The sequence below is a fragment of the Ranitomeya imitator genome, chromosome 2, assembly GCF_032444005.1.
Source record: "Ranitomeya imitator isolate aRanImi1 chromosome 2, aRanImi1.pri, whole genome shotgun sequence".
Lineage (NCBI taxonomy): Eukaryota > Metazoa > Chordata > Amphibia > Anura > Dendrobatidae > Ranitomeya > Ranitomeya imitator.
In genome coordinates, this window is record NC_091283.1 from 312735221 (window position 1) to 312750949 (window position 15729).

At 43.5% G+C, this 15729-nt stretch overlaps 1 protein-coding gene across 2 annotated transcripts; it reads right to left on the minus strand.

Annotated features, from left to right (window-relative positions):
• Positions 1-254: 254 nt before the first annotated feature.
• LOC138663411 (gastrula zinc finger protein XlCGF66.1-like) lies at positions 255-12301 on the minus strand. 2 transcript variants are annotated; one of them, XM_069749604.1, is made up of 5 exons: positions 12158-12301; positions 3392-3541; positions 3086-3262; positions 2879-3002; positions 255-2795 (listed from the first exon to the last, which is right to left on the minus strand). In XM_069749604.1, exons 1-5 carry the CDS (start codon positions 12158-12160, stop codon positions 2677-2679), a joined length of 573 nt encoding a protein of 190 aa, XP_069605705.1. In that variant the 5' UTR covers positions 12161-12301; the 3' UTR covers positions 255-2676. The 2 variants fall into 2 exon arrangements, with proteins under 2 accessions (XP_069605705.1, XP_069605704.1); XM_069749603.1 differs by having other exon boundaries at positions 12093-12206.
• Positions 12302-15729: the final 3428 nt, after the last annotated feature.

Sequence of the window (15729 nt, forward strand, 5' to 3'; positions counted from 1 at the left end):
CTAGCTGTGAACTTTAGCGAGGTAGGTTGCCAAAAATGCGGGGACCCTATGCCGTTTTTGTTAAATTACTTATTAAAATATTTAAAAACAAACATAGCATAGGGACCCCAGTGTGAGGATATGGCCTAAAGCAAAAAAAGTTTGGGCTAAAAAGCCACAGCCAGCTCACCGATCAAACGCAGGTGCACGGAACTTCATCTCGGACCAGGATGAGTAGATATAGTGGAAAACAGAAGAATGCGTTCCAGCTCCATAAAATTTCAAATCTTTATTTCTCCGTTAAAATACGAATAAGAACAACAAATCCTTGTCTAAGTGCGAATGCAGGAGTGCACATAACATGCGACGCGTTTCGATCGTTAACCGATCTTACTCAATGCATCACTGAGGATATGGCCGTTTACTGAAGACTATAGGACAAATGGACGTAGAGCGGAGTCCACAGCTCTAAGACATAAAGACTTTTTCCAGCACGGAGCACCGGTTACATCAATATTATTGTACTTTAATAGATAATTTGCTTGATGTGTTTTATTAGGGATTTTCTTGCTTTATTTTATTAGTGATTTTCTTGCTCATCTGTTCATGCTCAGTTTCTACTCAGTGGCAGTCAGCAGAGGAAGACGAGCAGGCTAGAGCTTATGTGAACCTAAAGGTACCGTTACACTAAGCGACGCTGCAGCGATATAGACAACGAGCCGATCGCTCCAGCGTCGCTGTTTAGGTCGCTAGGAGACTTCAAACACGGCAACACCAGAACGATGCAGGAGCAATCCAGTGACATAACGGCGACTCACTTATCGCTCTTGCTGGTTGTTCGCTCCATGAAGAAACATTGCAGGCATCGTTGCTTTTGCTGTCAAACATGATGAATCACGCCGACCTGACGACCAAATAAAGTTCCGGACTTCTAGCTCCGACCAGCGATTGCACAGCGGGATCCTGATCGCTGCTGCATGTCAAACACAACAAGATCGCTATCCAGGACGCTGCAACGTCATGGATCGTTGTCGTTCTCATTCTAAAGTTGCTCAGTGTGAAGGTACCTTAAGGCCAGACTCTATCAATCTCATTTGTATCAAGGTCTCACTCCCATTGTACTCCGAAACCTAGGCCATTGTGTGGGTTGGGATAGTAGACTCAGGGGAGCCATCACCACGGGAGGTCTCACATACAGTCCCAGCTGATGGAATATGCCTTGTTCTGTGAGCTAAAGGAAAATGCACTACCTAGGTTAATACGATTAATCCCAATCCCCACAGTTTTAAGCGTACCCGAAAAACTCATTTGTTCAGACTGGCCTACCGCCTCAATGCATTAACCTAACGATCCCTGTGTGGCCTATTTAAAAAAAAAAAAAAAACAATCAGGTTCCTCGCATCATGTTCTCATTCACTTTATGCAGTTAATAGCCCTCTGTGTCTGTACTGCTACATACTTAGGCAGATAACTGGTTCATGCAGCTTTACATGAACACCCGAGCCTTACACTATGGCCGGTCCGAATAACTAAAGCAATTGTTATCATCCACCTCTCGTGTCTCCCCTTTTCCTCATAGTTTGTAAGCTTGCGAGCAGGGCCCTCATTCCTCCTGGTATCTGTTTTGAACTGTATTTCTGTTATGCTGTAATGTCTATTGTCTGTACAAGTCCCCTCTATAATTTGTAAAGCGCTGCGGAATATGTTGGCACTATATAAATAAAAAAATATTATTATTATTATAAATGTTTAAGGGGGCGGGATAAAAAGACATCGGGTTGAATCAGGAGGTTGTTGGAGGGATTTTGATGGAAGAGGATCCAAGTTGGAATGGATGGATGATCTATGGAGCTTTGGAGATTGTTGGCTGGAGGGGTATCCATGAGCTACGGTCAGGCTATCCATCGTCTGGAGGAACATAGGCAGTGACTGCACACTATACCAGCTGGAGATACAAAATCTGTGGGCCAACCAAAAGTTGGGAGGCAGTGGGCATCGCCTGGTATGGAGCCAGTGGAACTACCGATCTCAGATTGGGAACTTGTGGACTGAGGACATTGTGTGTTGGCCATCTACATGGATTTGTTATACAACCATGGATGTATGGAATTAAAAAATTAGTTGCATCGTTAACCTGCCTAGGTGATTTTTATAACCCACAACCTCAGGTCTTCACACCCTCTATTCTTGATAACCAACCTTGCTGAAGCTGACAGCTGAGAGTTGCAGCCCCCAGCTGTGAGTTTTGCCTCGTTGGTTAAAGAAATTAGGGGGGAACCCACACCGGGTTTTTCATTAATTTATTTCATTATATCGTTGAGGAATACCCCGATCATCCGCTCCTGCTGTCACTGTTATTAGCTGCAGCAAGTGTCGGATGATGGGAGTAAGAGTCCGAAAAGCCCCCACCTCCTGTCATCGTTCAGACTTTAATATAACTCATCATTCTCTTCTGCTCCTGACGATTGCTGGCAGAGCAGGGAAGAACGATGAGAGCCGTCTTCAGCACCCGCCACCGGGGAACAGCACTTTAAGTAGCGCTTCTTCCCAGGCGGCCGTCTGTGTGGTACTGAGGCAGCACATGGTTGCCACACGTGTGCCGCAAGTATTAAACACACGGACACTAATATCTCCAGTATTGGTTTTTCCGGGATCGGAAATAAAAAGAAGTGTAAAATCGGCCTAAGGGAGATCTCATTACACCTTCTCTCCATCTATCTGATGATCCTGAGGAACATTGGGATCTTCTTGGTTACAGTCCTGTGGAAGAAGAGGACGGGGACATCTCTCTAGTGTTGTCCTCTTACTGGATAGATCTGGAGGAAACACATACAGGGACTGAATTCATTCCTTACATACAGATAATTATAGACCATGTGTATTTAGTCCTGTCTATTACCTGGTGATTTGAGGGGCTGGGGAACCTCCATCATGAAGTCCTTGTACAGATCTTTGTGTCCTTCTAAATACTCCCACTCCTCCATGGAGAAATAGACGGCGACATCCTGACACCTTATAGGAACCTGACACATACAATGATACCGTCATCCCCCCGATCCCTTCATAGCGTTACTGTATAATGTCCCAGCATTCCCAGCAGTGTCACCTCTCCAGTCAGCAGCTCAATCATCTTGTAGATGAGTTCTAGGATCTTCTGGTCATTGATGTCCTCTTGTATCAGGGGGTGAGGTGGAGGCCCCGTGATTGGGCTCAGGGGTCTTCCCCATCCCTCAGACACAGGATCCTGACAGCGCTCACTAGAGGTCTTCACTACTGTGTAATCCTGGTTATGGAGAGACACATTAATAAATCTCACTACAGACATTTCCAGAGTCCTCACCTCTCCAGTTCTGTCCATCTATTATTCCCATAGATAAGAATGATGTAATGTGACGTCATCAGAATATCTCACCTCTCCAGTAAGCCGGAAGAGGATCTCTAGGGTGAGGTGTAATATCCTCTCCGTCATCTTGCGTCTGTCCATATCCATCTTTGATGGGTAAATCAGGAAAATTCTCTTATATAGAAGATCTTCACTGAGAGGATCCGATATTGTAGAGATCTGAATGAGAAGAAGATGAGCCGATGTAACATCATAAAAATCCTGTGTAATAATACAATTACTGAAGATAAGGGAAACATATGAGGAGATTTATTATTATACAGTATTTAGTTTACTTCTTTCCATCTACTAATAAAACCTATATATTTAGGTCACAGACAACAAGCAGTTTCTTCCTCGGAGTCGGCAGCTGAATACGTTTCTCATAGACTCGTCTTCCATAATGCTAATTCTCGTCTCATTTACCGACACTGGGATCGGCATTAGCAATACTGCAGGAGATATTCATTACACGGGACAGGAGAAATAACTACTTCATGATGAGGACGACATCTTCATCTTCTACTACGGCTCTAGATACATATTTGTCCAGAGTCCATCACTGAGTCCATCACCACCGGCCGTCTATATGAAGGTTTCCCGTCTTCCCCGCACTGTAATCTTCTATCACGTTAGATCTCAGGTCTGATTCACACACAGAAGTTTGAGGCTTTTATAAGAGACTAGATGGCAGCCCGATTCTAAAGAATCGGGAGTCTAGAATCCATATATACTTTATTTATTCAAATGTAAGAATAATACAATTAATAAATAATAGTAAGAAAGAACAAAAAATGGCTGCACTCACCAGCTCTTGACAATTCTTGTTATTTAAGGTACAGTTACACAGGATCCATGAACATGCTTATGAGGGGAGGGATGAAAGACATCAGACGACAACTTTGCGTGTTGTGGCAAATGCCACAACGGTTCTTTGCTTAAGAACAATAATGTAAATAATAAATAATATGTATCAATAACTATGTATATTGGTATGTTCTATGACATTTTAAAATATTTCATTATTATGTGGAAAGGCTCTTAGTACCCATACTGGTGCATACTTGTGTGCCCATCAGGTATTTTCACAGTAATTTTACATCTGATGGGTTGGTATGAAACGTTTTTAATCATCTCTTGGGCTTAGCTAAGCCTTCATTTTAAATAATTCTAATAGGTACAACAGAAATAAAAGCCTTTTTGTGTACCCAAATTTTTTGTGTTTATTTTTACAGAAGTGTAAAATTTAAGAAATCAACGTTCATAGTACACCGATGGGCTAATATAAGCATGCCCATCAACCACATCACGGTAGCCTTTGAACTGATGGGTCCTAACTAACTGATTCCTATTTCTTAATACTCAGACCTCTTTCACATCTGCATGTTTCTGATATTTGCAGAAGTAATGTTAAAAACAATACAACTTCCACACTTGGCACCAAAGAACTGACCTACAACACACTTTCAGCAAGTGCCATGCAATGTAGATGAAGCTTGGAGTTAACTTGCAGTAAATGCAGCAAACGCGGCTTCGGCAATTGCATTAAATGCAGCCACAACAAAAACACTGGTAAGTGGAGATTTTGTGGCGAAAACAGCAGAAACCACATGTGCCGCACCTGCCGCAAGTGAAGTACAAATTCCGTATACATTGCATGCAACTTACAGCAAGAGTGGCGTGGGTCAGCCCTTAGGCAGGAAGTGCAGAAATAGCCTTTTTTCCACCATAAATTCTCCAAATAGCAGAAAAATGTTGATGTGAAAGCAAAATCTCTATTCTTTCCCTATCTATCTAAAAATGTACCTATCTATATATCTATTTCTATGTACAGAACACACCTGAAGATAGAGATGTGTGTGAACAGCCATCCCACCCGTCTCTTACCTGTTCACAAAAACCTCACCCTTTTTAAAAACAAAATGAAATCTCTCAGCAGCTATACTGCTGGAGCTTCAAATACAGGTTCCTATCACCAAATACAGGCATTTGAATGATACACATCTTACATCTTGTACTTAATGTGTGTTCTACTTACCTATAAAAATATGTATTGATATATCATATTTCTAAATTTATGTAGATATGATATAGAGTTATTAACCCTATATGCTAATGAGTACGTATGTTATATACGTATTTCCCACATAAGTACTTAAAATCTATATGTCTATGGCTACACTAATTTTTTTTTATTTTTTATTTTTTTCCTTATCTCTACACATAGAATTTGCCTATTGCTGTCTATGTTATTAGAAAAACTGAATAATGAAAAAAAAGAAAATTAAGTTTAAACTAAAATATTTTTGTACACAATATTACGTGTGAAGACTTTAGTACTATCAGCCAATAATTGTCCTTGAAGTGGTGTATTAACCACTTTAACCCTCACATTGCAACATTGCTTCACCCTGGAAAAAGCAACATACAATTGACCATGGGCAAAAGCAGGTTCTGGTAGATAAATGCCAACTCGATGGAGGGTCTGGCCTTGAGATTTATTTATGGTCATTGCAAATGCGGGCTTGATGGGAAATTGTCTCCGTCTTAATTTAAAAGGTAATCCAGTCTCTGATGGACACAAATCAATTCGTGGAATGAATACCACATTTCCTGCTGCTGACCCACTAATTACTTTAGCCAGTATGATATTGGCATGTAAGGCAGTGACAATGAGCCGCGTTCCATTGCAGAGACCTTTGTTCGTGTTCACATTACGTAATAACATGACAATGGTGCCAATTTTAAGTTTCAGCCGATGTGAAGGCATACCAGTTGGTGTTAGTGAATTCAAAAACTCAAGTGGGTATTGATCGAGGTCATCAGCTTCATCAGGATCGATGGAATCATCACTGATATATTCAGTATAGTCACCTATCAATAAATCCATGACTTGGGAATTGACTTTCTCAACGTCCTCATTTTTTGGACATAAAATTGCATGAGATGCAGCTGTATTTATACTTTCGGTGTCATTCACATCAATACAAAGATTATCTCCAAAAATTTCAATTATTAAAGAGCCAGTACATACCATGTCTGGAGGAATTTCAATTACATCATCTCCAAGGTTATGTTCATTAGATAGTTCACCATTTCCCAGTTGAAGCAACAAACTGCTGTAGTGAGGATCAATGGAGCGCATGTTGTTAATAAGTGGCAGGCGAGTAAAATGTTGCCAGTGTTGTGAATATTTTATACAGCTCTCTACAACATCAGTTCTTGTCACATGAGAGATGACAGGAAGACATTGTCTAAAGTCGCCTCCAAAAACAATCACTTTACCTCCAAACGGTGTTTTTTCTTTGTGAGCTACATTTGTTGTCATGACATCACGTAAAACTCTATCAATGACATGCAATGCATATTTGGATAGCATTGTGCACTCATCAATAATAAAAAGTTTAGTGCTGTGCAAATCTTTTGCTGCATCGGTATCATTCTTAATCCTGGAAACAGATGTTTCATTCACAGGAATTGGAATCCCATAAAGAGAATGAATGGTTCGTCCACCTTGTAGCAAGTTGGCGGCAATTCCAGTAGTGGCAGCAGGTGACACAATGTCTCCTTGTCCTCTTAGCTGATGTAGGAGTAGATGATATAGGTACGTTTTTCCGCTGCCACCAGGACCATCAAGGAAAAAACACTTTGCTGTAGAATTAGTGTCTTTTAAAGCTTGAGTGATAGCATCAAAAGCAAAAAGTTGGTCCTCATTTAGAGTAGCTTTCATTTCAGCAGCTGCTGATAACTCATAATCTTTATCATACTGTGGGAGGAGGTGTTGTTTCTTGACTGGACGTGGCAAATTAAAATCAATATAAGTTTTGCCATGAGCTTTAAGAACATGTTGGACATCTGTCATAGCATAGCCTTCACAATTGACACACTCCAGAGTGTCGGAGTGGTATGCATGGCAGTAGTCTTCTACAAAGTGTTCCTTAAATTCATCCCATAAGTCCCGAGGTTTAGCTGGAGGACCAAAAATACAAATGTAGGCAAACATGTCACGTAGCTCTGCTGGCATGTTGAGAATACTGGCATCAAGTAATGTATTTCTCCACAGACTATCATCAAATAGTAAGCCAAGAGCTAATGCCGCATCTTTGAAGGTTTCATGTGTGACTCCGTGTACAGTTTTTATGCTGTCAAAACTGGTTGCACCTTTGACATGTAACAATAACAATCTTAAATAGTAACGTTCTTGGTCTTTCACACTGACAGTATACATTCGTCCAATCACAGAACCACCTGCTCGCTTTCTAACTTCCCAAGAACCTTCTTTCCAAACATAGTTTTCGGGAATTTCACGGTATAAATAAATATGAGCATGATGGTCGTTCTGATTAAGCTTGAAGTAGGCCATAAGTGTAGAATTTTGATGGAGCTTTTGTTTGATGTTTCCAATAGAGTCATCCTCATGAAAATAGAGTGGCTGAGAATGCGGTAGATGTACAGCAAGGCGAATGATGCTATGAGATTGTTTATGCATTGGATATGAGAATATTCGCCAAGCTGCCTCTGGTGCACTGACATATCTTGAATCCATGAATTGGTGTGTTTCATCATGTTGGATGTTAGTCTGGCAGATTTCAAGATTAGCTTTATCATGTCCTTTGTAGACGTATTTAAATAAATATTTCACAGCCTGAATGGAACCACAAACTTCGACATTTATATGGCACTTGTATTTTAATAGCAGGAACGGATTATATGGAACCACCCACGAATTATCAATCATGTTAGAATGGTGTTGAAAAGATGGGCCAAAGTGTCTGCGGTAAGTAGGATAGGCGTCCTTAGCTATGATGGTTCTTGGTTGCAAATCTTTAGGGAAACCTTTTGTACACTTCCCCAGATCCATACAGGGAGAATTTTGGTTGTGTTCTCCACACGGACCATGAATCATATGTTGGAGAACAATTTTATGGAGCTGAGGGTAGTGGGTAGGATTGGGAATTTCAGCCCACACTGTATTGTCTATGTCCTCCTCAGTCCTTAATTTGGAGTTGCTGTCCAGAATAATCAAAATGTGAGCGTGTGGAAGGCCACGTTTTTGAAATTCAATTACATGAACCATAGCGCAAACATTCCCAAATAATCCATTGTTAATGTCTTTTAAGAGTGCTTCCAGTTTTATTTTGAAAACACGTGCCACCAAATCAGGTCTATGTTCCACACGCTGCCAAGGTTCCAAATTCTCAGTAATCTCATTCCATTTCGGATTACAGGTCATGGTGATGAATAGATCAGGACGACCATATTTAGTCACAATAGCCATGGCATCCTGGTACCGCTGCTGCATATTCCTGGGACTGCCTTCAAACGAAGATGGTAAAATGACCGTTTTTCCAATGGGGATGCCCTTCTCAATGGATTTTTTCTGGAGATGTTCCTGGAGTACACAATAGTCCTCTACTTTCAAATCCTTTTGGTGTTGACGGATATAATTTAGGCGATTTGCCTCGATTTTCACATAAGCATCCACTAAGTACTGCTGAGTGAGTTTGCCACCATTCAGGAGTGGATTAAACTGATTACGGACAGACAGCACATAGCAGTAATATTGCAGTTGTGTAACTCTGCGTGGACTTTGCCCTTGTTGCTTGAGGCCATCATGCCAGCCCTGGTCTCCGTAAGGGAAAAATAAAGGATAGAGTAAAGCATCTAAATTACTGTGTAGAATGCTGACCTGTTGTGTTCTTGGCGCCAAAGGATTTTTGGGGTCCGGTTGTAAATGTATTAAAATATCACGATTAAATGGTGGCTCTCCATTGTCATTTTCAAATATGACAGCAACTTCATTGACAGTTGGATTATTATATCGGCGAGGGTCTTGATTCCGATCTTGTTTAAGGGCCATGATGATATTTGGCATGAGAGTGCCATTAGCTTCAGCTTTAAGATGTTCTTCATGTTCCACATCTCGTAACATTTTGTAGGCAGCAACAAAGGGATTCACATTGTCTAACTGAAGAGCAATTATACTCATCAAAGTGGGATGACATTTTTGATTTTGTTCACAGTTTAAACGTTGTTCATTCGCGGTAGCGGTATCCAAAATATACAGTTGGGCATAAGCTGGAACTTGATCATCACTGGGATGTAGAGTTCCAGTACGATGATATATTTGTCCATGTATACGGAAACAGTAAGGGCCATGTCCAGGTGGAGGGGATATATTGGCACCCATGGAGGCGAAAGCAAATGAGCTGTTAATACTACGAATATTTTCCATGAGATTCTTACTGAACTCACTCTCCCCTGTCAGCAATCGTTTAAAGACCTCGGGATATTGGGGTATAGGTATATGCACTTTACTCTTGTGACAACACAGAGTAAAATTTTTATCTGCTGGTATCTCAGCATTAAAATGTAATGCTTGACAATGTTCACATAAATAGTTCATAGGACCACAGGAGTGTTCTACTATGGTACTGTCATCATTAGTAAAACCTGTAGGATGTTGAGGTACAGGTTGTGATAACGGAGCATTGGAATGTTTCTGTAAGCCAACATATATAAAGCGTGGACCTGGTAGAGGATCTTCACTGTCCACAGATTCAATCACTGAGGAGTTGGAAGGTGTATCGTGGTCAGAGTTTATTAATATGGAGGTGCAAGCGGTTTTTTTGCGCCATTCACGGCGTGCACCAGCTGCATTTGGTAATGGTTTGTTTGTTGCCTTAGAAGAGTCAGGTGTGAAGCATGTCTTATAAGCAGACTTAACAGTGTGCAGGCGACGGCGTTTATCATTTGGAGTGTAAGTAGGACAGTGTTTGCGCTTACGTGCAGATTTACCAACGGTTAAAGGAGCTTCAAGCTGCACACATTCTATGAATGGAGACAAAGAAGCTGTATTGTGGGCAGAATCTATGACTGAGGACGTGGAAATATTATGTTTGCAACGTTGAGAGCGTGCAGCAGCAGCTTTATTACTTAATCGATTAGTTTTGTCCTCAAAAGACTCATTAGTAATGTGTTTATTGCAAGCAGCATTAACAGTGTCCAGGCGCTTATGTCTGTCCTCTGTAGTCTCGTTAGCACGCTGTTTGTGCTTACGTGCGGCATCGGCGGCTTTTCGCTCAGCGTCATTGGTATACTTATTATCAGACCTGATGTTACGTGCGCCATCAGCAGCTTTGGGCTCTGTGTCATTAGTATACTTAACAGTGTCCAGGCGCTTGCATCTCTCCTCTGTACTCTTGTTAGCACGCTGTTTGCGCTTACGTGCAGCATCGGCGGCTTTTCGCTCTGCATCATTACCATACTTTATATCAGACCTGATCTTACGTGCGCCATCAGCAGCTTTGGACTCTGTGTCATTAGTATACTTAACAGTATCCAGGCGCTTGCATCTATCCTCTGTACTCTTGTTAACACGCTGTTTGCACTTACGTGCGGCATCGACGGCTTTTCGCTCTGCATCATTACCATACTTTATATCAGACCTGATCTTACGTGCGCCATCAGCAGCTTTGGGCTCTGTGTCATTAGTATACTTAACAGTATCCAGGCACTTGCATCTATCCTCTGTACTCTTGTTAACACGCTGTTTGCGCTTACGTCCGGCATCGGCGGCTTTTCGCTCTGCATCATTACCATACTTTATATCAGACCTGATCTTACGTGCGCCATCATAAGCTTTGGACTCTGTGTCATTAGTATACTTAACAGTGTCCATGCGCTTGCATCTATCCTCTCTACTCTTGTTAGCACGCTGTTTGCGCTTACGTGCGGCATCGGCGTCTTTTTGCTCTGCATTATTAGTATACTTTCTATCAGACCTAATCTTACGTGCGCCATCAGCAGCTTTGGGCTCTGTGTCATTAGTATCCTTACTATTAGAGCTCATGTTGGCTAAGCTAAACAGCTTTAAGCGTGGTGGTGGCAAACAACAGGTTAATAAGAGGCAGTGTCAGGTAGTAGGAAAATAGCCAGTTAATAATAGGCAATAGTTCTTTGCAGGAATGCAGATATTAATAAATAGGCAGTTTATATTGCAGAGAAATTGCTGGGCAATAATGGACAATGTCCTTATGTGGCAAATAATAGAGCAATATACCCAATGTGGCAAAGAAGAGGTTAATAAACGGCAGTCTCTCAGTATAACAGTCAGTGAATAATAGGCAGTATATGGAGAAAACACCAAACAAAAGTTCAAAATTGGTGTGAAAATGTCACTGAACCACTTCACAACTAAATATATATAGTTTTGGTAAATGGTATTATCATTTTTTTGACGAAATTCGGCAGGAGCTTGAAGAGCAACGTTACTGGGCCCGCCTCCACGCAGTAGAAACTTGCTGTGAGGTAAAAATTCAAAAATCACACCAAAATGGCGGGCGGAGTGTGTCACAGTACGGCACGTTTCTGATTGGTCGCTCGCAGCAGGCGGCAACCAATCAGACACTGGACACTGTTGACGTCACTTATCTCCGGACATTAGCTCCGGACATTAGCTCCGGACATTATCTCCGGACATTATCTCCGCACATTAGCTCCGGACATTAGCTCCAGACATTAGCTCCGGACAAAGCCACGGAAGTTGGCACAAATTGCAGGAAGTAGTATTCTAGGCAATTATATATTAGATTGTTGGTAACAACCAAGACAGGAGATATATGAGGCCAGTGTCTCCATGTACTGGGTTTATTTTTCTCGGGATATGATGGGTTTTCTTTGGTACTTTACCCCCATTAGAAGAGACACCTGTGGATATTGGGGTCTTTACCTGCTACAGTCCTGGTGGGATTTACTCGGTAAAGTGGAAGTTGGACAAAAGTCACCATCAATTACCATCAGACTGAAGGAACATCGCTCCTCTATTCAGATCTATGGATCTAGGATGAAATCCACTGCGGCCCCTGCAAGAAAAGAAGGAGAAAGAGCAGAAGTTGGGTGAGACCACCATGGCCAGAGATTTCTACGGCTGCTCTGTGCGCACAGGACCTGTGATGATGTCACAGGAGGGGAGGAGTCAGGAGTCACATGATCAGGGGCCTCAGTGTATGCAGGACTCTGCTGTGCTGGTTGTCATGGAGCTGGATGAGGGGAAGTTTATGTGTGAGGTCAGGAGGGGTTTACAGTGTGGATGTAGCAGAGCCGTGTGTGCAAGGTGTACGGAGCGGAGCCGTGTGTGTACGAGGTGTACAGAGCGGAGCCGTGTGTGTACGAGGTTTACGGAGAGGAGCCGTGTGTGTATGAGGTGTACAGAGCATAGTCGTGTGTACGAGGTTTACGGAGAGGAGCCGTGTGTGTATGAGGAGTATGGAGTGAAGCCCTGTGTATGAGGTGTACGGAGCGCAGCTATGTGTGTACAGAGCAGAGCCGGGCGTGTACTGAGCGGAGCCCTGTTTGTATGGGGTCCCGTGTACTGACCAACCATATACCCCCAGCTTCAGTCGCAGACCCCTCTGTGTACGCTATATACACCCATATACCCTCAGCTTCGGTCACAGACCCCCCTATGTATGCTGTATCCACCCGTATACCCCCAGCTTCGATCGCAGCCCCCCCCCCCCCGTGTACACTGTATACACCCATATACCCCCAGCTTCGGTCACAGACCCCTCTGTACGCTGTATACACCCGTATACCCCCAGCTTCAGTCGCAGACCCCTCTGTGTACGCTTTATACACCCATACACCCAGCTTCGGTCGCAGGCCCCTCTGTACGCTGTATACACCCATATACCCCTGGCTTCGGTCACAGACCCTTTTGTGTACGCTGTATACACTGGTATACCCCCAGCTTCGGTCACAGACCCCTGTGTATGCTGTATACACCTGTATACCCCCAGCTTTGGTCACAGACCCCTCTGTGTACACTGTATACCCCCAGCCTCGACCGCACACCCCTCTGTGTACAATGTATACACCCGTGTCCCCCTAGCTTCGGTCATAGACCCCTCTGTGTACACTGTATCCACCCATATACCCCCAGCTTCAGTCACGGACCCCTCTGTGTACGCTGTATACACCCGTATACCCCCAGCTTCATTCGCAGATCCCTCTGTTTACACTATATACACCCATATAATAATAATAATAATCTTTATTTATATAGCGCCAACATATTCCGCAGCGCTTTACAGTTTAACAGTTTCAAACACAAAAGTCATAAGTAACAACGTTAACAATACAATAATTAAAGCGAAATAAGACGACCCTGCTCGTGAGAGCTTACAATCTACAATGAGGTGGGGGAGATACAAAGTACAGGTGTGTATTTACAATGATGTATTTACAATGATGATCCAGCCTTCTTCAGGGGTTGGGTAATAGATAGGGATAGTTAATGGGCTACACACACACACACAAACATAAAATGACTTTGATTAGTGAACAAATGTGTTTTGAGCGAGCGCCTAAAACTATGCAAATTGTGGTGGTAGAGCATTCCAGAGGATTGGCGCAGCAAGGGAGAAGTCTTGGAGTCGGGAGTGGGAGGTACGGATTAGTGCAGAGGTTAGTCGAAAGTCATTTGCAGAGCGCAGTGGTCTGTTAGGCCGATAGACAGAAATGAGGGAGGAGATGTATGGGGGTGCCGCACTGTGGAGAGCTTTGTGGGTGAGCACAAGTACTTTGAATTGTATCCTGTAATGAATGGGCAGCCAGTGTAATGACTGGCGAAGAGCGGACGCGTCCGAGTAACGATTAGCCAGATGGACGACCCTGGCTGCTGCATTCAGGATGGACTGGAGAGGGGAAAGTCGTGTGAGGGGGAGGCCAATTAATAGAGCATTGCAGTAGTCCAGGCAGGAGTGGATCAGGGCGACAGTGAGGGTTTTAGTTGTCTCCATGGTGAGAAAAGGGCGGATTCTAGAGATGTTCTTTAGGTGTAAGCGGCACGAGCGGGCAAGAGATTGTATATGGGAGGTGAAGGAGAGATCGGAGTCAAACATAACACCCAGACAGCGTGCCTGCTGTCGGGGTGTTATTATGGTGCCACCCACGGAGAGGGAAATGTCAGATTTAGGGATGTTAGTAGATGGCGGGAGCAGAAGAAGTTCAGTTTTGGAGAGGTTGAGTTTCAGATAGAGAGCAGACATGATGTTGGAGACTGTGGACAGACAGTGTCGTTCTGTAGTACAGCGGGGGTAAGGTCAGGGGATGACGTGTATAGTTGTGTGTCATCAGCATAAAGATGGTACTGAAAGCCAAATCTGCTGATGGTCTGTCCAATTGGGGCTGTGTAGAGGGAGAAGAGAAGGGGGCCAAGGACTGAGCCCTGAGGTACCCCGACAGCGAGAGGAAGAGGAGATGAAGTGGAGCCAGAGAACAGAACACTGAAGCAGCGGTCAGAAAGATAGGAGGAGAACCAGGAGAGAGCAGTGTCCTTAATGCCTAGTGACTGGAGCCTAGAGAGGGTGGTCAACAGTGTCGAAAGCTACAGAAAGATCGAGAAGAATGAGTGGTCACCATTACGTTTTGCTGTCAGAAGGTCATTGGTCACTTTGATGAGTGCAGTTTCTGTCGAATGTAGGGAGCGGAAACCGGACTGTGAAAGGTCTAGGAGGGAGTGAGTGGAGAGGTAACGGGTAAGGCGGGAGTATATCAGGCGCTCCAAGAGTTTAGAGATGAAGGGGAGATTGGAGACCGGTCTGTAGTTGTTTGTGCAGGATAGGTCGAGGGTGGGTTTCTTTAGTAATGGAGTAATGATAGAGTGTTTGAAGGAGGAGGGGAAAATGCCAGAGGAGAGGGAGAGATTAAAGATTGTAGTTAGGTGACTTGTGACGACTGGAGAGAGAGACTGGACTAGATGTGAGGGAATGGGGTCGGTAGTGCATGTAGTCGGACGAGAAGAGGAGAGGAGCTTGGAGACTTCTTCTTCTGTGATGGGATCGAATGTGGAGAGTGAGCCAGGGGAAATGAGGGGAGGGATGGGAGTCACTGAACTTAGTGGTTGGGAGCGGATTTCCTGATGGATATTGTCTATTTTCTCTATAAAGTGGGAGGCCAGGTCATCAGCACAAATGTCTGTGATAGGGGCTCGTGCTTTTGGCCTGAGGAGGGAGTGAAAGGTGTCAAAAAGTTTCTTGGGGTTGTTGGATAGTGAGGAGATCAGGGTGGTGAAGTAGGTCTGTTTGGCGAGGTGAAGGGCAGAGTTATAAGTCCTTAACATAAATTTGAAGTGTATGAAGTCTTCTGGTGTGCGAGTTTTCCTCCATAAGCGTTCAGCACACCTAGAGCATTGCTGGAGAAATCGGGTTTGTGATGTGAGCCAGGGCTGTTTCACTCTGTGTTTGGAGGTTCTGAGGGTGAGGGGAGCTACTTGGTCCAGGGTGCTTCTAAGAGTGTCATTGAAGTGATGTACAGCCAGATCAGGACAGGAAAAAGAAGAGATTGGGGACAATGATGAGCGTAGG